General features: G+C 44.2%; 1 protein-coding gene across 7 annotated transcripts; it reads right to left on the bottom strand.

Moving 5' to 3' along the window:
• Positions 1-224: 224 nt before the first annotated feature.
• On the bottom strand, positions 225-16578 carry LOC140255408 (phosphatidylinositol 3,4,5-trisphosphate 3-phosphatase TPTE2-like). 7 transcript variants are annotated; one of them, XM_072342997.1, is made up of 19 exons: positions 16194-16277; positions 15578-15643; positions 13757-13834; positions 12268-12315; positions 11424-11585; positions 10936-11055; positions 9085-9184; positions 8250-8313; positions 7716-7780; positions 7103-7163; positions 6801-6882; positions 6631-6719; positions 5379-5440; positions 4415-4495; positions 3607-3712; positions 2910-3007; positions 2516-2611; positions 1964-2034; positions 225-490 (listed from the first exon to the last, which is right to left on the bottom strand). In XM_072342997.1, the coding sequence occupies exons 2-19, from the start codon at positions 15625-15627 to the stop codon at positions 388-390; spliced, it is 1536 nt and encodes a 511-aa protein (XP_072199098.1). In that variant the 5' UTR covers positions 15628-15643; positions 16194-16277; the 3' UTR covers positions 225-387. The 7 variants fall into 7 exon arrangements, with proteins under 7 accessions (XP_072199098.1, XP_072199088.1, XP_072199130.1 ...); XM_072342987.1 differs by having other exon boundaries at positions 15578-15646; positions 16194-16259; XM_072343029.1 differs by lacking the exon at positions 16194-16277 and adding an exon at positions 16329-16578 and having other exon boundaries at positions 253-490; positions 15578-15646.
• Positions 16579-21699: the final 5121 nt, after the last annotated feature.

The raw sequence follows: 21699 nt of genomic DNA, 5'->3' as shown, positions 1-21699 counted from the left end.
TATTCCCCCTCCCCTCCACATTACCTTAGTTCTGGTGACCCGATGCTGGGAAGCATTTCAGTCTACTCCAACAGTACCCTGCAGACTGCTGTTGTTTAGAGACAGCACTCACAGCTTACAGTAGGGATTACCTGCACACAAACACATCTAGGCTCCAGCAGATCCATCAGCACATTAACCTAGCATCGCAGTTACATGACAGTAAATAACTTCAGAGACGTATTGCTCTGCACAACAGAACTTCAGGTCGGTTTATTTGAGATACTGTATCTACATAGAAATACATTAAGTACACCAAAGTGAGACCGCTTCACTATACTGAAGCAGCAAGGCATCATCAAGACAGGAGATGAGTTTCAAGTGTTTTCCTTCTCTTCCAGCTTTCCCTTACAGCTCAGTGAAGTTCATCTCTACAGCAAACGTCTCACTGTAGACTTTCCATGTTTTCGACTTGTGAGGGTTATCCAGCTCATTCCTGGGGAGGTACAGTCTGAAAGATAAAATCCAATAGTAGTTCTTAGGGCCTGAGGAATAGTTTTTTCCATTAAGACTGTGGAGAAGACTTCAAGTTTGGTTCCAGAGTATTAACTACAGGCCCAGATGTTCAATTCAGACAGACATAAGGCAAGCCTGCATAGGGATTTGGACATGAAGTAGCCCACAACTACACAGCCAGCCCCAGCCTGATGCTTTGTGGTCTACTTCACACAGGACACAACTGTTCCAACCAGCTCAAGGCCTCTCAAGGGAGTAGATACCTGTTCAATAGGTTTAATAACCAATCTCATGGCATGTACTTGCATTCAGTATTCAGTCAAGCTCAGCCACCAAGCTCTTCTCACCCCTCCCCCTGTAATGCTTCCCAGATTCATCTCTAGCAGCCACCTGACAGCACCCGCACATCACCTTCTGATATCATACAGCTGCAGAGCTACACAGCCACAGGCACACATTTCTCCTGCTACTGGCTTTGCCTAACTGACTGCCTCAGTTTAGGTGCCATGTGCATTGCTGCCTAGCGCATTAAGTTTGTGTTACACTCATAACACATGGCTACCTCTCAACAGGCTGACAGGATGAATGCGGTAAGAACCGTTTGTTCTTTTCCAGTTGTGGAAAGAATAGTAATTTTACCCGATACTTCATGTTCCTGCTCTGTTGTCTAAACCTATTTCAGTAGACAGGCCAGAAGGAGCTCAAGTCTCCCCACTTCTCTATCACTCCTTTAGCAAGACAGACAAGCCCAGCTTTTGCTGGCAGGATCTCCCCTAGGAATTCTGGTCTCAACAAGAACAAGCCCACATGAGTTTTCAACCTTTAACAACAGCATGAGAACCATGAAGTCAGGAGCCTCTCTCTGGGATCCAGAGCGCTGATATTTAACATCTGAATTTAGCAGCTGAGCAAGGCTAATGTTAAGCTCCAGCCTCGGTCAGTTGTGCTGTTGACATCTGAATAGTCAACTACCTTGAACAAAAACGTATTATTAACAGTAAAGTGCTGGGAAACAAACCAATGGATTAAGATAATTGACAGGACAAGGGGAATGGTTTTAAACTAAAGAGAGGGGAGATTTAGATTAGATATTAAGAGGAAATTCTTGACTCAGAGGGTGGTAAAGCATTAGCAGAGGCTGCCCAGAGAAGTTATGGGTGCACCCACCATCCCTGGAGGTGCTCAAAACTGAGTTTGATGGGGTTCTGGGCAGCCTGAGCTGCTGGGTGGCAACCCAAATCCCTTCCAACCCAAGCCATACTACGATTCTATGCTTAAACCACTATGCACAGTACAAGAGTGTGCCAACTGCCTGTTCACAAGTTAGAACTGAAAAATCAGAAAGCCATACAGAAGCTAAGGCTGGCTTGGTTAGCACACTCCAGTTCTCAGCACCATGTTCAGTAACTACCAGCTCTGTTCAGACACCAAAAGTCAGGTTCTGAAGGCAGCCACTGCGATCTCTTACCTGTTATTTTCAATGAAGGAAGTGTTGAACCAGAAGAAGAACGGGCAGTCATCATAGCCTTTTGGAAGATCCTGAAAGTAAAGCCTTCATTTAAGGAATGATTTCTGCAGACACGAGCACCGCCCATTTGTCCTCAGTAGTTTGACTTACAAAACCAGGGTGCTAAAATCAGTACAGTATATTTAAAGAGATATACCACACCCAGATGACATTTCTCATTCAATTGTTCCAGGCCACCCAAACTTGCACCAGACCCATGTTAGAAGCAGCAGGTACTCAGCTGTGTCAGTTGTTCTGCATGAACAGCCACCCCACCTGCACAAGCTGCTGCAGTAACACTTGCTCTATTCTCACTGCACTGTAGCAGCTCTTGTTTGGCCCCTAAGGGCCCATTCCACACAAGGGGGGCAGGGAGGTGGGAGGAGGTAAAATAAAAGCACAAATAAAAGCAGACTTTGCCCCCACAGAGCTAAGCCAGCCAAGACCCAGCTCACATTTGTACTGCTGCCCCTCCTCAAAGTGAAGTGGGGATCTTCATGCTGTTGTACTTACAGAACTGGATTCAAATCTGACTTTCACATCACCGCTTATAACAGGGCTGTCTTCCAAGCCAATGACTACAGAGTCACTTTCAGAATCGAAGAAGAGCTGGGTAACAGAGCAAAATATTACGTGGTCAGCTGATGACAACATAAGCTACTAATTCATTGTGTATAAATACAATAGCAGTGCTAGAATAATAGCCAACAATTCAAGCTTCCCAGGTCAGAGTGAACCATTAAGTACATTTAAGTGGCTTCTAGGAAAGCTCTTTACTACCTTACACTATTTCTCCTAAGGCTTAGCAAAGCTGCATCTTCCTAAAATTCACATTGTCTATTTATTTAGATAGTTTCATGTCCAATATTCAGGTTCTGTGACTCAGCTGACAGTTTCATACTCTCACCTTACAGTTTCCTTGTGTGGCACACACGCATTCCAACACGACCTGCTTTTTCATTATTATCTGCACCTTCATATCAGTTCCGTTGCCTTTCCCAACTCCTAAGAAGAAAGAAGTCACGTTACACTGGAGCACACACAGATCTGCTGGAAACTAAGTAGAAATCAAAACCAAGTACACCAATCTTATTCAAAACTGCCTTGCTACAGACTTCAAAGCACTCAAACCCTGAATGCAGCTTGAGTTCCAGTGTCTGAGAGCTTGATTTTGAAGTAACAGTGAATCCTACCCACAGAGCAGGAACAGACTGAACAAGAATAGCAGTTCAGGCCCCCTAAAAAAACCCCACTGAACTTCTAGTACTAGTTACCAGTTCACACAAACAAAAACTTATGTATATCAAGCTGAGAAACCACAGCTCCAGATGTTGCACTGGATCCACTAATCCTACTTGATAATTGATTCCTCTTCCAAAGCAGCAGCTTGCACATGAAGCACCACTTGGCCACACACCCAGGCAGTGACAAAATGAAGCACCTGCACTTCAGATTTCCTTTCCAAATCTGTGCCATTCAAATTCTCAAATCACAGCAAGCCTACATTCCTACCTCAGCCTTAAGAAGAGACAGTAGAGAGATGAGCTGCCCGTGCTAAGAAGCCATCACCAGATAGAGAAAGGCCCAAATTCAAAAGTTCTTACCATGTATAGAGTGGATTTTGAGGTTTTTTATTTTGAGTTGTCTCTCCGGTGGGAGTTGGAAGTTATACTTGTTTTTCAGGATCTCATAATACCCAACATACCTACTCTGTAATGCAAAAAACCCAGACACATTATGCAGTTTCTGTATCCCACACAGACCAATTCCAGGTAGAAGAAGGATTGAGTTGATCTGCACTGAGTTCTTCTCTCAAGTCCAAGGCTTAGAAGAAATCAAGCCGTTTGCTTTTTCCTTCCACAGTTTGGGCATCTGGTTGTTAAAGTTCCACACAAGCCCTACACCTATTACTAAACAGCATTTACACTTGGTGTTTTAAGAAGAAATATCTACTTTAAAGCCCCAGGCCAGGCTGCAGGCACAAGCGTATCGCTGGTAAACAGCTTAGTTATCTTAAAGTGTTATGCCTTAAACACTGGAACAGGTTGCTCAGAGAACTGAGTCCTTGTCTGTGAAGATGTTCTAAAACTAAACAGGAATGGTCCTGGGCAGCCTGCTCTGGCTCACCTTAAACAGTAGGTGACTCCTAGTCTCAGAAGGCTAAGAGCCCAGATACCATAATCACGTGAAATACTGCACTCAGAAGCAGCATAAGAAGTGTGCTGTAACAAGGGCATATAAGAAAGATGCAATGCAACCCTACTAGCTGATAGCCCAAACCCTAAAGAAAAGAGTACAGGAATTAAGTAGTAGGAACCTACATCTCTGAAGCTGCTCCATCTCTACCACCTTGTTTAAGTACTCACAAGGCTAGGGTTAATTCAGCTCATTACAAAACATGCTCAAACTTACCTGGGATGGAGTTTCAACCCCTTGAAATTTGGTACTTGTGGTTCTGTCAGTCCTTCTCTCCCCAAAATAGTCCAGACTCTCCTATATAGGGAGATTATTTCAAGAGTGAAAAATACCTCACCACCATTCCCCTCCCTGAGGGCAGCACAAAGCAGAACTAAACTAATCAACTCCAAAGGAATACAGACACAAGACATAAGTTTCTGTTACCTTCTAGCTGGAAGGTAACTTAGCTGACTCTCTAACTAGTAACTTTAAGTCCACCATTCAGAAAGCAAGCTAGTAGAACTCTTTGAAAGAGGAAAGCAACATGCTTAAGCAATTGTTGTAGGTCCATACACATTTCTCAAGTTACCTGTGGCAGACAAAAGCTGAACGCTGGTTTGTGGAGATCTAAACTAAACTCAGAAAAGCAAGTGGCCAAACTGTTACATGCTCCACACAGACCACCTATAGTGACCTGAGCCCTCTGCAACCCAGGTTTCTGAGCTTGCATCAGAGATTTGGTATAGCAAAGCAGAAGAACGTGGCTGTTCTGCCTGCAGACTTGCTGGTCTCCCTTCTCCCAGAGCATTCAGAAAGGCTTCTTGCTGAAACACTGGCAATCAAAATAAAACAAGCAGTTCTTGATGCCTTACACACCTTGAAAGGAGGGTAGGGAACACAAGTACACAAGGCTACTCCAACAGAGACACCTGCTTTAACAGTGCATGCTGAGAAGCCACCTACAGTTTGAAGTAGTCGCTTACAATGCTAGGTTCTAAAAACAATGCTTCAAAGGCCTCTCTCCCTGATCAGGAATAGTCAGGAACAGAAAGTTCACATGCTGCAAGGTATTTATTTTTTAAATACAGAGTTTCACAATACACTTAGTTAATAATATCAGTGCATTTCACCAAGTAAGCAGATTCTAATGAGGGTATTTTGACTACTGAAAGAAGCAGAAATAAAACCTAGTTTTTACCTTTGCACTCTCAAACTGGTCACTGTGTATAAGCCAGGTACAGACCATTGTTCCAGTTCTACCTGTATTACAGGTAAGAGAAACTCAGTTATATAAGCTCAAAGGTTTGAGAATGGGTTTTGTGGAAATGAATTCATGACTTGAAATAGAGGTAACAGGAGATAAGTGGCACACAAGCAATCAAGTACCTGTATTTCTGGGACGAATAAAACAACAGTGCAGTTTGTTACCTTGTTTATTGAAAGCAGCCCCTGCAACTCTTAAAGGTATTACCTGAAATACCTAATTAGTCAGTAACTGCATCATCTATTTAGCAGTGGAGAGAGTCAAGCATACCTTACCAAATCACACTACAGCATCAGCCAGTGCCAGCTGGAGTCTCACAGATTACTTCTCCACTCCACCTTTTCTACCTCAGCCCTACTAGGGCAGTACTGGGACTACAAGCACACAGTCTCCAACACTATCTTGGTCTTCAAGCCTGAAGACACATCATCCTTCCCTACCCTTGTCAGGTAGGTGCAGCTTAGAAGGCTTAATGAAACTGAATGCTAAGTTCCCAGCTGTAGAGAAAAAGCTTTTGTAGACAACCGATTCAAGTGAACCAGAGTCTGTAGCCACCTGATGTGATGTCTAAAGATGTGACACATGTTCAGGGCTTGTTCACACAGCTACTAATGTAGTTCAACAACTCCTGCACTACTGCAGATTACACATAGCACCCACGGGTCATTTTATGCAGGAGCTCACACAAAGCCTGTCCCTATAAAGCTACCATGTACGCTTTCCCAATGCCTTATGTGCTTCAAGGATCCAGCAGTACTTTGGACACCTCCCCCCTACAGCTCCCCAGAAATTCAGCAGCTCAAAGTATACTGCAGAGCAAACTGCTCAGTGCATGTCACTGGCTTACATAAAGCTAAAGCAGCAGCTTAACAATTGCTAGTAGCAACATCAGTAACTCCCTGTCCTCAGCTCCTCCTGCCAGGAGGGTCAGGACAGCAGAAAGTTACTGAAGAATTCAGTTCAGCTCTTTCCATCAAATGGCAGCTGATGTCTTAAAACTACTTCAAAACAGGTGTGAGAAACACTAAACTGTATTACACAGTTGCTAGTCACAATGCCTATAGAATCTGTGAAGTTAATTTGTAGCATAGATGCATTCAGAGTACCGAACCATACTTAAGTCAAAGTAGTTTGACAAAGAACGTGTAACTTGTGGCATACACAGGTTGTACACAAGAAGCCTTACCCTTGCCTCCTTTACAGTGAATTGCTATGATATTCTTCTCATCTTGAGTCATCCACTCACGAACACTGGCAGTGAATTTCAGCATGTCCCTAAATAAGAAGAAAATTAGTGCAGCCAAAGCAAAAGCATGAGAAGTTGTGCTGCTGCAAGTATTTCTTAACAAGACTCACTGTAATGCTGGGACATTGTGGTCATCAATAAAGATCCTTTCTACCCTGTAGTGGAAGTACTTCGGGTCATAGCCTTTTTCACCTACAAAGTAAGAGCTGGTGTTACACCAGGAAGAGCAACAAAAGCTCACAACAAAGAAAGTAGCTTATGATACAAGACTGATGGTCTGAACATAAAACAGCGTTTAAGTCTTTTTGATAGATTTTAAGTTCCTGAAGACCTGATAGCATCAACACCACACCTTGAAGTGATACCTTTCTTTTTAGCTGCCTTTCAATAGTCAGCAACTAAACATACTTACTGCAGAGATTGTAGACTTTATAGTGGCCTGCATGCTTGGTGTCCAAAAACCTTGCAACTTCCTAAGTAACAAGAAACAAGTTCAAAGTAATCAGTGCTCTGCTCTTTATTTCCATCATCATATGAGCTGAACATTCATGAACAGTCCTTAAACAAGAAGCCCCTTCATCAACCCAATAGTTCAAATTCCTGTCTCAATTCTAAGAAAGCATGACTGTGATTCAATTCCTTACTCCATATATTTATGTAGAAGTTATCAGACAACACAGCTCTAAATGGACTACAACTACAAGCATTTAAACAGTGTGATTAATATCTAATCATGGCAATATCACTAGCCTGTGTGAGAATTTATTTGGTTCACTGAAAGATTCCCCAAGAGGAGAGATATCAGAACAGTCTGTCCACACTGCAAGATGCATCTTATCAGGCTGAGACTACAACACAGCAATGTAGCGCAGGGGAGATCACTATTAAATCATTCTGACCAGCCAAGCCAGGACCAAGATTTGATAGAGTAACCTACATACAAGTTAGTTCACATGCAAGTTCTAGTTCACCTAGAAGTGAAACAGCGTTTAGAAATACTAAGCCTGATAATGAGAGATTCTTACCTCTATGGGATTCCTATAGAAAGACTGCTTCCCAGAAGATGGAAAAGACATTGCAATAACACGATCTGTGGAGAAAACAGCAACCAGAAGTAACAACATGGAAGCAGACTCCCTCCCTCCCCCCCCCCCCTTCCCACCATGCCCCGTTCAAGGACTATATGACTGAGAACATTATGGATTAATTGACTCCTACTCTATGGGCACACTACTTAGGAAGAGCACCTAACCATTCCCAAGACTTTCTCCCCCATCCCCATAATCAGCACAGCAAGCTGATTACAGATCACAGAACAAGCCTAACAGACCTTCCTGAAGGATTAGTTATTGTAAGTGCCAGCCACCATGAAACTGGAGACAAAAAACCCTCCAGTAAGTTAATCAATAGTTACTTAGTTTACCTAGGCCTGGAACTGCTATCACTACACAGAGCACTACAACCTCTCACCCTGAAGGCTAACCCTTGAAAGCAGTGGTTAGCGTTAGTAGGGTGTTTCACACTGCGAAGTTTGCTCTTATTATAGGATTTCTACCAACCAGTAACATAAGTGAGATCCAGATCAAAACCATCTTTCATGTAACGCCTTTTGTTTTCAGAGACCTGTGAAAACAGAGCAGACAGTCTCTCAAGAGCATGACACAGATCAAGTGTTGTCTATTACTAGGAAGAAGATGGAACATGACTTAGTGTCAGAGTCAGAACCTCATTTTACTTTTGCAGAGTTCAGATTTACTCTCAGATAATGCTGTGACCGTGTTATTTGAATGATCCCCCATTACCTAAAGTAAATTTGCCTTGAAGTATAAAAGTTTACCCCAGCAAACAACACTGCAGATTCTCCTCAAACTGCACATGAATAGGTCTTTGCGGGATGAATAAAAGGAAGAGAATGATTAGAGCAAAATGTTTAGGTATTTGCTCCTGTGTATGGGGTTGAACTCAAAGCTTCAGATCTTACTTTAGTACCCTGATGAATTAAGAGGCATTTAAAAATGGATAGGGCTTTAATGCATCTAACAGATGAGCTGTTTTGTTTTCCACCAACCTCTCCTCAGCCCAAGAGGAACCAGTTCATGCACCACACAAACCAGCAATTATCAAGACACACCGCAGTGTGGCAATCACTGCTATGCTGACTTTGTAGGTCAAGGAGCTTCTTGCTCAACCAGAGGCAAGAATTGCTAGCTCTACTGCAGTCAGAGGCAGAACTGCAATAGCCCATCAAGGGCACAGAGCAGGCATGTTGCTTCTGCTGCATTATCGGTTTCAGATCAATACGCTGTAGACAGATTTACTGCTTGCTATATTTTGACAGCTGCCTGGACAAAGGAATAGTAATATCTGCCTAGACACAAAACTAGGCCAGCTTACCATTCTTCTAGTTACCACTTCAAGCTGTTTCTTCTGCGAAGCCAGGCGAAATATTCTTATTAAGATGACGATTCTCAGAACTCGGAGGAGAGTAACCATTCTACACAAAAGAGATTCATTGCAAAAAGAAGCATCGAGCTTAAGTGTAAAGCATGACATTATTTAAAAGCTGTTTCAGAGAATATTAAAAAATAAAAAAAAGCTTTGTTTCATGCAAAAAAAACCCCAGGGTCTGGAGTAGCACAGTTTTATTGTTGATCATGCTGGAGATGTACATTCTGCAGCAGTAACAGAACTAGAAGATTCCATAGTCTGTTCTAGGAACTTCCTCAGCTATCTCCACCCAGCAAGCAACAAATTCCCTTAACACTGCCAGTTATCCCTTGATATTTAAGCGTACACTTAAAGTGGAACCAACCACCTGATAGACAAACTGAAAAGAGAATGTAAATAAGCTGGACATGCTTGAATAAGAAACATTTTCTTTAATCAGTCAACAATTTGACAAATTTAGTTGGGAAACTTTGAACTCCTGTTGAACTTTGGATCAGGCAAGATGCTTATGTGAGTGGCTCTATAGAAACAGGGGCAGTTGCTTCAGCATACCCTTAGGGACAAGGACAAACTAACATTCATTTCTTAAGGAGGTATATGAGCATACATTTTTAAGAAGCAAATATGTGTTTCAGGTCCTGTTACACCTAGGTAAGAACCTCAGTAAACACCCACAGTTCTCCATTAGTGTAGAGCTTGTGGAAGTCAATAATACATAGAGTTGCCCTAGAAGCCTGGTAAATTTCAGTTTCTCCCCAGCTCCCTCCTAGTCCAAGATAATTCTGCTGTTGTTTTGGGGAATTCCCTTGAACTAGAAGCCAGACAATGACATGAACTAACATTGGATTGAAGACACTAGAGCCCCTCTCCTCATCTTGAACTACAGCTTACAAGAAGAGTTTGCCTTCTGCCCCTTGCAAAGGCAGCTAGTTAAACTTTAGTTTGCAGACATCCTTTTATTGGTCAACAGACACTCACTCCAGTCCACACTGATAGACCAGCTTAGAAATGATGGAAGGAGTGACATTGCCTCTCTGGGTTGCCACTGAAATCTGACTTGTATGACAAGTTGTCACCCACTGAAAGCACTCAACAGATCTCCAAACAGTCTGAGCAGACTTTAAGGCTGCTGTTCATATTTGAAGGAACAACCAAGAGGAAAGAAAAGCAACAAAAGCTCAGGTAAGATACTGGGAATTAGTTTGTGTGGTCACAACTGGAGGATTAGGTTGGAAGGCCACTGTTTCTAAATGTGAGATTTGGCCAGATCTATGGCATCATCTAGAGCAAGGTAGTAATACATCTGAGCAGGACTGAAGAGCATTTAACAACAGAAGCCTTATGGAAGGCCTCAAGAGTTGCATGGGTGAGATGGTAGGTCCTAGCTGAGTATCCCAGCTGGATTTTTTTGTGTGTGTTGCACTAAGAAGTGCAAAAACTGAGCCTGTCCTAAAACCTCCATCAAGTCTGAGTACAAGGGACTTGCACACCAACCCACAACAGCATAGAACAGCACAGGAACACCCCATTGCCCTCCTGAATACTTGCCCCACCATTCACTTCTAGTTACACCAGTAGATTTTTAGATCATATCTGCCTTTGAGACACGGTCAAGCTAGAACAGAACTGTTAAGCCTAAAGAACAGAAAGACTTTGCTTTGAATTCCATACTATGAAATACTATCACAGCTTTATTTGTGATCTAGCATACATTCACCTAGGCCAGATATGCCCAAGAACATTCTTAGAGGCACATCACAGAAAGATCACATTTAACAGCTGTCAAACCATTCTTACCTTGGCATCTGATCTGTGGCAGCAAGGTCAGAGAAGGAGTAGGTCATATTAATTAGCAGAGTGCCCACTACTATGAGTGCATCTAAAGTATTCAGTTTGGACCGGAAATAGTTCTTGAAGCTGGAAAAACAAAAATGAAGAGTTTTAGACAGATGCACCTACAGATGGAGCAAAAAATCCCCTGGTTGGGAAGAGAAACGCTACTGCTAGAGATAGATTCTTCTGGAAAAAATTTATACAATTTTCCTTAGAAAAATAAGCACAGAAGACCCACTATGAGAGCAGTCATAGCAAAACTACTGCTATTTCCAAGCACTTAAAAGCATTCTACAGATTAGTCTACAAAACAGCACCAGCCAGTGAACACAGCCAAGAGAAGATGAGGCTCTTCTCTATGAGAAGTTTGCCTGTCTGTCATTCCAAACTTGAAGGGCTGCTCTTCCTAGCTCGAGGTCTTAGCACGCTGAATTCCTTTACTCATGTCTTACCCTTCAACAAACACTCTCATGAGAACATCAACGAGGAAGAAGAGTGCTATAGCCAGGGAAATGCCTTCAAGAATCTCTCTAATGCCTCTTTTCTTCTCACTGATGGCCAGATCCACAATCACCACTATGATGTCCACAATAATAAGCACAACACCAAAGACTCTGCAAGGGGGAAAAAAAAAAATAGAAGTCAACAGCTAATCACTACTGGGATATACAAACTGGAGATCACAACTCTAGGTTTTTATTTTAAGCTGGTCCAGCAAGCATGGATTCTCTAATTTATAAATTAAGGCCTGCTTGTGTAACAGGTGAAAGATTCAAATCACATTTCTTAAGTGATCTGCACAGAATATACCATCCACATGGAACTGCACATTTTTAGACACAACAGTAGTTATTAACCAATAATGCCATATCTATCCATGCATGATGCAAATGTGAGTGCTTTAAGGCACAGCAGCATCAGTGCTGCTTTCCAGCTTACTCACTTTTTTTCCTCCTACTTGCGATGAAGAACAGCCCCTGAGAAATAACCATATTTAATGGCTCACCTTCTTTTAGCACCTAGATGTATACAGCAGACCAACCAGCTGCCACAGGCTTTAGTACATTAAGAACTCTTTATGTCAGTAACTGACAGTAGCATTTACAATTCCAGTTTCCCATCCTCCTTGGAGAACGCAGACTTCTGTTTAAGACATCCTTCCCAAAGAAACCTCCCCTCTGATGGCAGAGGTAGATTCGGTGCTTCCCAGACAAGAGCTCAAAGAAGACTCAAGTTTTTACACAAAAAAAGAACTACTTCTACCTTTCCCATATCATTACAAGCATATTCTTTTACCTGAATCCAAATGACATCACAAATGGGGAAATTTTTCTCCTAATGGTACTGCAAGAAAAGAGAATCGCATCAAGACAAGTGACAATTTGCTACTGATTAAACCAAAGTAGCACTGCTACTGCAGTTCATTCTTTTATTTTCAGAACTCTGTATCAGTGATTTAAGAGAATATTCAGCTGCAGTCCTGAAGAAAATACATTAAGGTAGTGTTTGGGAAACAAATAATCTTCCATCACTTGAACAAGAGGTATTTTATCAGCTACAACCTTAAAATAGTACTACTTCCTGTCAGCAGTGTTCACATATTTGTCCTATTTTTCCTGTTGTGTATGGTTACCGTGCTTCCCCATCACCACCCACCCCACTGGAGATGCTTCTGTTACAGGAAATATTCATCAGTTCAGTAATTTATACTGCACATCAATAATCTCATCTAAACTACTTGTTTCCTTCAGGGTAGTTTGAGCATTACATTTCACTTGGTCAAAGACCTTAACTCCACTATCCAGTATAAGATAAGGCTGAGTATCTTTGAAATGAAGAGGAAGCACCTTGATAGGCTCACTGATTTAGCCCATACTCATTATTAAGTTTAAAGTCCAAAATATGAACAAGTAAACAGTTACACCTTCAAGCAGGAAAGATGCTGCATCCTTAACTTGGATGTGAAAAGTGGGTGCTATAACTGAAGTAATAAGCCTTATTTTCAACACACACAGCATACAGAAGTTTCTCCTTGTGCTTATGAACACCCAGGACGCAAGAAAAACAATGCAATAATTACATTACTTTATGGCTTTGTCTTTGCCCAGCTAACCCTATGACATGGGTATAGTACATAGAGGAAGACTTCAGCTTCCACAGCTCAAGGACAAGCACCTAGTACCAAGGTAATCTAATCTGGCCTACCAAAATCTTGGATCAGTTAAAGGCACAACAGTTGCTTGCGTATTTAGGCCTTTATTAAATGCACTTCTAAGCACCTTCACCTGAATTCATACAATTCAGGTCAGTAGGAGAGGAACTGAGATAACAGGCTTAATCCTACTGTTCTTACTGATCACTAGCAAGTTCGGACAGTTCATTCTTACTGAGGGCATAATGCTTACCACTGCTCCAGATACTGATTCACCTGATTTTCTCACCAGCATTTACTCAGAGCTCTCCCAAGCTAATTCTTTTGGGAGAACATACATGCAGTGCAGTTTGAACTACCTGTTTTCCACTCTGTCACAGATTTGTTGCTAACCGGTGACTTGGGTTTTCATCTCCATGGGTATGAAGAAGCTTCCTGGACTTGCATACTGTTATACATTAGAGCAAGTCTTGGTATCAAGTGATGCACAGCTTCAAGGTATCAAGATCAAAGCACTGGTATCAAAGTAATTAAGGCTTCTCACTTCAGCAAACCACCTGCCTTCTCATTTTGGCTCAGGCATTTTCACTTTTTTGGGGGGTAAACAAGGCATTTAGTTTATCATTAGCTTACCTGGAACAGTTGTCTTGTTCATTATCCTCATCACGACCATCATCAATCTTTATTGTGGGCTCATCTGCTGTTGGAGAGCTGGCAAAGGAACAGCACAAAAGAAAAAAAACCACATACCAGTACAGATGTCAACTTAGATATCTGAAATAAAGGGTAGCAATAAAGTAATATTAATTGCTGTCAGCTGAGAAGCAAGGAACAGCCTAGGCTGAAGCACAGTAACAGTACCAGGGGAAGAAAGGCTTTCCATATGTTGGCACAACAGAAGCCTTTGGTTTGCACTGACCTAATTCCACTTAACTGTCCTCCTACCAAAGTTCTCTTTTGAGGGGAGGAAGGGAAGACATTTTATTAAGTAATAAAGGACTTTGAAGTAAAGCATTCAAAAGTCTGTCAAGCACTTCAGACAAGCCCAGACTCCGGCAGTGCTGGAAACACACATATGCAAAATTCAGGTGGAAAAAGAACCCAAAACATTAATACTACTACAGTAAAGTACTTGTTCATAGAGCACTTGCTAAGAGAAGCCATAGCACAGCAATGTTTTTGTGCTGAGCAGGATACCAGACCGGAAACTAGAAGATCAGGGCAGCAGTAGCTGAACACTCTTTTGCAGTGGCTGCTCACTATAACTTCCTCAGAAGAGTCTCTTTCAATTGGGATTTTGTTTAACCACCTGAAATGCTTTGAGAACCACAAGATGACTTCATAGAAAGTCAAATGTAACAGACAAATCCAATGATGTGCATTTTTAACCTGCTGTTCAGAAATAGTATATTGCATAATAGCACAGCAACAGTGTTTGCTGTGACTCTGTCTCTGGTATCATTGCTACTCACACAGAAGCAACTGTATGCACAGTACTTTCCATCTCCATTATCTCCAGCAAGCTTGCTCTGTTCCTAAAACTGAAGGAAGGCTCTGGAGATGTAAGGCCATTCAGTTTAGCTTCCCAGCTGTTCTCACAGGCATGCACTTCAGAGTTAACCACTTCACTTATTAGGATGTGTTACTGCTGCTATAGCACTCCTGCTGCAGATCACTTGCTTGTACTTGTATACAAGTGAAGGGAACTGAAAGTCAGACTTTCTATCTTCTACTCTGAGCAAAATAAAAATGAGCTACAGTAATGTTTTGGGTTAAGAAGCCAACTTTTAAGATTAGAAGAGAACAGAAGCCAAGTCCAAGGACACTGTTTACATGGTGCTCTCACACAGTAATTCAGATCTGAATAATGCTTCCCTAGGAGGTAGTTTTACTTTACATCTAACTGTTGCCCAAACTAGAAAAAGCTTTCTGCTAGAAGGTCCTACATCTAGTCTTCAAACATAAGGTAGAAGAAAATAAAGGCATAATACAACCTATTTTCTACCCATGTACTCTCCACAGAGTACACGACCTTCTCTAACTGCTCAGTTAGAGAGAGCATTAGACTTGGAAGCTTAGAAGGAGAGCAGAGCAATATGCTAACTACAGTACCTCTTGACAGTGGCTCCCAGAAGCTAGAAGAAAGCAAGACTTACTGCCCTTGACTTAGTGCACCAGGGCAGGATAGTGGTACCTCCCTGTTACAGTTCTCAACCACTTGCAAGAAGCCCATCACAAAAGCACATTCCTACCAGAGATATCACTCCTCAAGTAGCACTGTTCTCAGGGTGGGAAAAAAAACAATAAAGAAAAATAGAGTCCGTGCATGAAGTGCTTGAAGTTTACATAGCATATCTCCTCTTTGTTATGTTCAACACACTGAGGAATGCTAGGCAGAAGGCTGCATGCAGCATACTTCAGTTCTGAACCTGTGCACCAGGTTGTTTCACTCACCTCGAAGCTTCTGTAGGCTCTGACCCCTGTTCATACCTCACAGTCGTCATCTTGGCTTTTCTTGCTCTGCTGGTGTTAAGAAAAGCACATCTAGTTAGACAGCAGTACAAGAAGCAAGGAGTATTCATACCTTTGCCCACAGTAGTTTCTTACATTATAAGAGGACAGGCCTGCGCTCCCTTCTCAAACACCTTCCCTCACAGCTGAGGAAGCAGAGAGGAGCCATCCCTCAGCAGCACAGCCAAGCACATCTAGCACGCCCAAGAGACGACAGCTGTATCACAGCACCGTCCTTTCCCTGCCTCCAGCCGGTCTCCTGCTCTAACAGGCAGGGCCATGAACCCGGGGAGCGGTGCATTAGGGATGCCCTCATCTCACCCCCGGCTGCCGTACCTGACTCTTCCGACCCCGGCGTGCGAAGCCCCACCCGGCACAGCCTCACCCGGAGAGCTAAGGAGAGAGGCGGCTCCCAAGCTGGCTGCGGGCCGGTCCCGGGCAGCCCCTCGGCACTCTCCGCCCAACAGAGGCCCTGCGGGCCGAACCCCGGTCCCGCACCAGCCACAGCTCCGGCCACCTCCAACGGGGCCGGCCCGGGAGCTTCCCCGAGCGCCCTCACCTCAGCACGGCCACCCGCCTCCCAGCTCAAAGTCGAGTCCGGACACCCGCCCCCAACGCCCCGCAGACTCAGCGGAAAATTGCGTTAAACTTCCTGAGGACAGCCTGCCCACCTCCCGCCCGGAGCCCCGCTCACCCGCCGAGCCAAAGCAGAGCCGCGAAGAGGGAAAGCGCTGCAGCCCCCGGCCGGGACGCGGTTAAAAGGGCCGCGGTACCGCACCTGGGCCGGGCCGGCCCGCCCGCTGCCATGGAGACGGCTTCGCTCCGCCGCTTGCCTCTGCCCTCCGCTAAGCGGCCGGCACGTCTCCTCAGCCGGGGGTCCTGGTGGGCAGGAGGTCGACACCGTGAGCCGGCAGCGGTGTTCTCATGCCCGGAGGGCCGGTGGGATCCTGGGGTGCATCACAAAGAGCGTGGCCTGCAGGGCGAGCGAGGTGATCCTCCTCTCTGCCATGGCCCGGTGTGGGAACATCATCATACTGTGTCCAGTGCTGGGCTCCCCGGTTCGAGGAAGAAAGGAGTCTCCTAGAGAGAGAGCACCTCCTGTGTGAGAAAGGCTGCGAGCCTTAGGGCTGTTCAGCCTGGAGAAGGCTGAGGGAGGATCTTATCCAGGCTGGATGTGGCTCTGGGCAGCCTGGTTTAATGGTTGGCAGCCCTGCCTATGGCAAGGGGGTTGAAACTAAACGATCATTAAGGTCCTTTTCAACCCAGGTCATCCTATGATTCTGTGATCTTATCAGTACTTATAAATAACTCATGGGTGGGAGTCAAGTGGGTGAGACCAGGCTTTTCTCAGTAGTGCCCAGCGACAGAACAAGAGGCAATGGGCACAGACTGGAACATAGGAAGTTCCATATGAATGTGAAGAACTGAGTGATGGAGCACTGGAACAGGCTGCCCAGAGGGGTCGTGGAGTCTCCTTCAATGGAATCATAGAATCATAGAATGACCCGGGTTGGAAGGGACCTCAAGGATCATGTAGTTCCAACCCCCCTACCTAGCAGGGCCACCAAACATACACCTTTACTAGATCAGGTTGCCCAGGGCCCCATCCAACCTGGCCTTGAACACCTCCAAGGACGGGGCATCCACAGCCTCCCTGGGCAGCCTGTTCCAGGGCCTAACCATGGAGATATTCAAGAGATCTGAACTTCTATCTCTGTGTCCTGCTTTAGTAGGGTTTGGATGCCATGGGGCCAGCTCTGTGTTCTGCAGCACGCTCAGCAGCAGAGGGAGCTCCAGGAGAGCGCTTGGGGCCTGCTTCCACAGCTGCAGGGTTGGTCAGGCAGGTGGGGCAAGGAGCAGCAGCCTTCGACAAAGGGAACAACATTTTCAAGGCGAGCAGTGCTTTTCTTGAAGGCTTCAGGGTGTTTGTTTTCAGCATTTTGCCTGAATTGTGTCATTCTCATGTAACCCTAAGAGAGAAAAATCTGCTCAGAAAGAGCAGTGAGGCAGCGGCACAGGCTGCCCAGGGAGGTGGTGGAGTCACCATCCTCGGCGGTGTTCAAGAACCATGCAGATGTGGCACTGAGGGACACGGTGGGATGGGCTGGTGGTTGGACTGGATGATCTTGGTGATCTTTTCCGACCTTAACAAAAATAAGTCTATGAAAGTGGAGCTGGATGATGAGTAGAAGCATTAGATTAACTTCCTAACTCCGAAAATAACCTTACATACAGCAGGTCATTTTGTACAGGTTTGATCCTGCAGACCCTGTGGGATTCTGTGAGCTCCTTTCAGCGGGATCTTGTGGCTGCAGAACGCCTTCATAGGGAGGACCGTATTACAGAAGAGTGTGCAGATGTGGGAGTTGGGTATCCTCTCTCCTGGGCCTTGTAAGCAACAATTGTGAAGGCGGTTTGGGTGTTGAAGTGGATTTCACACTAACAACCTACAAGCATCAATCCAAGAAGGGGCTGGAGGCTGGCAGGCTTCCAGTTTGGCACTCAGACTGAATCCCAGGGCCAAAAATATAACAACTTCCTAGAGGATGCTGATGCACTTAGAATAAAAAATCCATCAAACAAACAAACAAACAGTTTTTCTCACTTATTGCCAGTAATTGCACCATAACTGTTGCTTTCAATGCAGCTAATCCTATAGCTGTAGCAGTTTGGCCCGCTCTGATGTATCTTCATGAGTTTCCTGATGGTCAATCTATTTTCTTAAAGCTACGACTCCTGAAGTCAGAGGACTAAAGTAAAAACAGAGAGGGATATGATAAACAGAATCTCTTAACTTGACAGACGTGGTGCAGATCATTCGTATCTGATACTTGTAAAAGAGAGAGAGCCAAGAAAAATAATGAGCTTTTTATTCTGTTTTGAGCTAACGGAAATATGGAGATAAGGAGAGGGGAAAGGGGACCAGTTCTGTGCCAAGATCCAAAGCAGATAGATCGGATGAGCTGATGGTGGGCTTGGCCTTGCTCCCAGAAAAGGAGAGTAGAGGCTTCAATTGGTAGAATACTGAAGAAGCTCAATGATAGTAATATTAATTAATAGCCAGTCAACATGGGATCATGACAAATAATTCCCATCAAATAAATATTTCAAAAACAAGATTGCAACTTTTACTGATAAAATACAGGTATTTTGCTGCTTCTGTGAACAGCTGTCTGGCTAGAATGTTGTATTTGATTAAAGAGCTTGAAGAGCATGAAATCAATGTGGTTCACACGACTTGCAGGCTAATCTTAAAATAACTGTATAAGGAGAACGATCCTTAAGCAGTTCATTCCCAAGGAGATTCTGCAGGTGCTGTCTTCTGTTTAATATTGTGCTGGGCTGTTTTGTTTTGAACCGTGCCCCCAAATAAAACCTCCAGTGATAAAGTTTTCAGCTGACACAGAGCTTGGAGAAGTGGTCAGTTACAAGAACTGCTGCCAAGCACTGATTAAATCGTAACGTCTGGTAAGTGGAGAGGAATGAATAGCTTGCATTCCATGCGTCCACTGTCAGTCTCACAACAGAGGACCTCAGGGTGGTGCAGCCTTCAGACCTGCAACGTCTTGGTCATCTTACAGTCTCACTGTCACTGAGAGACATTAACTGCTTGAATGAGGAATGTGCGGATGTGTCATAAAGCTCACGAGCATTTCTTGATTAACCTCTCACGTGTTGCAAATCGCAGCCATCCTGACTGCAGTGATTTAGACCAAGGCAGATCAGACTTAGAGCACCAGTGATCATGTTGTGAAAACAAGTAACTGAGAAAACCTGGAGGAGCAGTAGGGAGCGATCAGCTGCAGGTGGCCTTTCCATACGTCTGTGTGGCAAAACGCACAGCGAGATTCTTAGATCCACAAACAGCAAAGATGTGAGGCTGAGGAGGCAGGCATAGAGTCCATAGTTACTTGGCTTTAAGCAAAGAAAAGCAAATTTGGCAGAAGAGGGCTCACAGAGTAAGGCATCATGAGCATAAAAGGCTGGAGGATGAGCCGCGGCAGATTCTGACTCAGGGCAAATAATAATAATAATAATAAATTAACAATGGCAGTAATTAAGCACTGAAAGGTCTGTGGTTTGTTGTTCGACGCTGAATATTTTACAACAAAATATCTTTTTTCTCAAAGAGATGCTCCCGTTCAAATGGGAACGAAGTAGGTCGGGGGAGTTCTCTGACCTGAGGTAGGTAGAAGATCACGCAGATTATCCACACGCTCCCTCTGGCCTTGTGACTAATTGGCTTTTGTACAGCTATTCCTGATGTAAATGAGATGGGCTCAGACCTGCGCTTGCCCTCAGGAGCTTAGGAACTAATTATGTTTGTTGTATCAACCCATTAGGTACTCATAGGCTGCATATAGACTTCTTAGACTGAATGATGTCTTTGCTCTTTGAACGTTATCAAAACATTCCAATCTGGCATGTTTCAAGGTCTGCCACCTTTGTGCATGGATTTCTGCGGTTATTCCTCTCTAACAAACCACCAACTTTTAATACGTACGTCCCGGTTTCGGTTATTTCATAGATTGAAACTACAGTGGTTGACGTCACTCCCATATCTTAAATTTATCATTCTTTTGTTGAAGACCTTTATTGTTAGATTAAAAAAAAACCAACTGTTTCAGACCTCGTAAATTAGCTTTGCTCAAAAAAAAACCCACCCCTAGCAGCCCACATTCCTCCAGAAGATGCATAGCAGCTGGCTCATGGAGTGCCTGCAGGCCTCTGCTGCCTCCACACCTGCAGTGCCTACAAAGAAAGCTGGTCTGTCGTCTCTTCCAGTGAGCGAGATGTTCATGGAAGGTGGGAAGTGATGGAGAGGCACAGAAATAACGGCAAATGGATTCAGCACTTGGATTCAGTGCAAATGAGCTGTTTTGCTCGGAGCTGGCTCCGGACTACTCTGAATTTTCCTAGGGTGCAGGTAGGTAGCCAGATTCTTGCTGTGAAAACCTCAAGGCTGTAACTCCTTTGAAGCCTTGGAGCAGCTGGCTCATTGAATCCTTACTGCTTTAAGAACAAACAAACAGCCGGGAACTTGTTTGGGAGAAAAACTTGTCCTGAGAGTTTGGAAATGCCACCCCTGTCTTCCAACTGCAGTGATGTTCCATTAATACCTAAGGGGGAGGTGAATGTCCTTTGGGTGTCATCTTCATGTCTTCATGCTGAGCAGCTCTGGGGGAGCCCAGCACACCACAGCCACACCAATATCCAGAGCTGTCCCAGAGCCCCGCTGTTCACTCACTTTTATCCACTGCTTTACATTCTTGCTGTGCTGGCTGTGCATTTAATGTATGAGTAGTAGGGTTTTTTTATGACTGTTATTCAGCACCTACCTACATTTGCTGGAAGCAGGGAAGAAGAAAGAAGGGTGGGGAAGTTTTTAGTTAATGAAATGGTTATTATTTGCTGACAAGATCACTGAGTGTCTTATGAAGAGGGAACTTGGTCTCCTTCCAAGTAACTAAACAGGAATTTGGACTGCAGTACGTGTGTGAAGCATGTGTATTCCAGATACAAAAAAAAAAGAAGAAGAAAAGGCACGTACAGCCCCATTGCCTACAGACTTCAGCATCTGTGAGGGTGCATTATTGCTCATACCATCCGCATTCTTAACAATGACTTGGTTGTTTTACCTCAGGGCCAGTGAAGCGGTGCAGGAACACGTCTCCCTGCTAGAGCTCCCTCATGGGAATTCAGCCTTGTGGCAGCCTCTCTCCAGTACTTCACGTATTCCTGACTCTTCTTTTAGCCCGGCCAAATAAATTCATCATGAAACAGGTATGCAAGGAACATGCTCCAGCTGACCAGGAATTTGACATGCAGACATTGTCGAGGCTATCACCACTGAAGCCCTGAGCAGAACATGGGTATTCCAGGCCTCTGGGCTCTGAGAGGTATTTGAGGGTCCCTGAAGGAGGGCTGGACTTTGATTTCTGCTCCTACAAAGTGACAGTCATTTAACATACATGCAGGAGTTGTTCCCCCACCGGGTCTGCAGCCCCACTGCTCCATCCTACCAGGGACCAGCAGGAGCTGGAGATGTGGGGCCTGATGACCTC

The sequence above is a fragment of the Excalfactoria chinensis genome, chromosome 1 (genome assembly GCF_039878825.1).
Source record: "Excalfactoria chinensis isolate bCotChi1 chromosome 1, bCotChi1.hap2, whole genome shotgun sequence".
In the NCBI taxonomy this organism is placed as follows: Eukaryota; Metazoa; Chordata; class Aves; order Galliformes; family Phasianidae; genus Excalfactoria; species Excalfactoria chinensis.
The sequence above is the reverse complement of the archived record's forward strand: the minus strand, read 5'-3'. Positions and strand labels throughout refer to the sequence as shown.

Bases quoted from the DNA above. Each gene is read 5' to 3' on its own strand.
- LOC140255408 (XM_072343029.1), bottom strand. From the start codon at position 16,441: ATGGCAGCGGGCGGGCCGGCCCGGCCCAGGTGCGGTACCGCGGCCCTT. The intron at 9,185-10,935 runs GTAAGAATGGTT...TCTTTTGTGTAG, and splicing joins GCCACAGATCAGATGCCAAG to AATGGTTACTCTCCTCCGAG. The intron at 7,164-7,715 runs GTAAGAATCTCT...CTTGTTACTTAG, and splicing joins TCTATAGGAATCCCATAGAG to GAAGTTGCAAGGTTTTTGGA.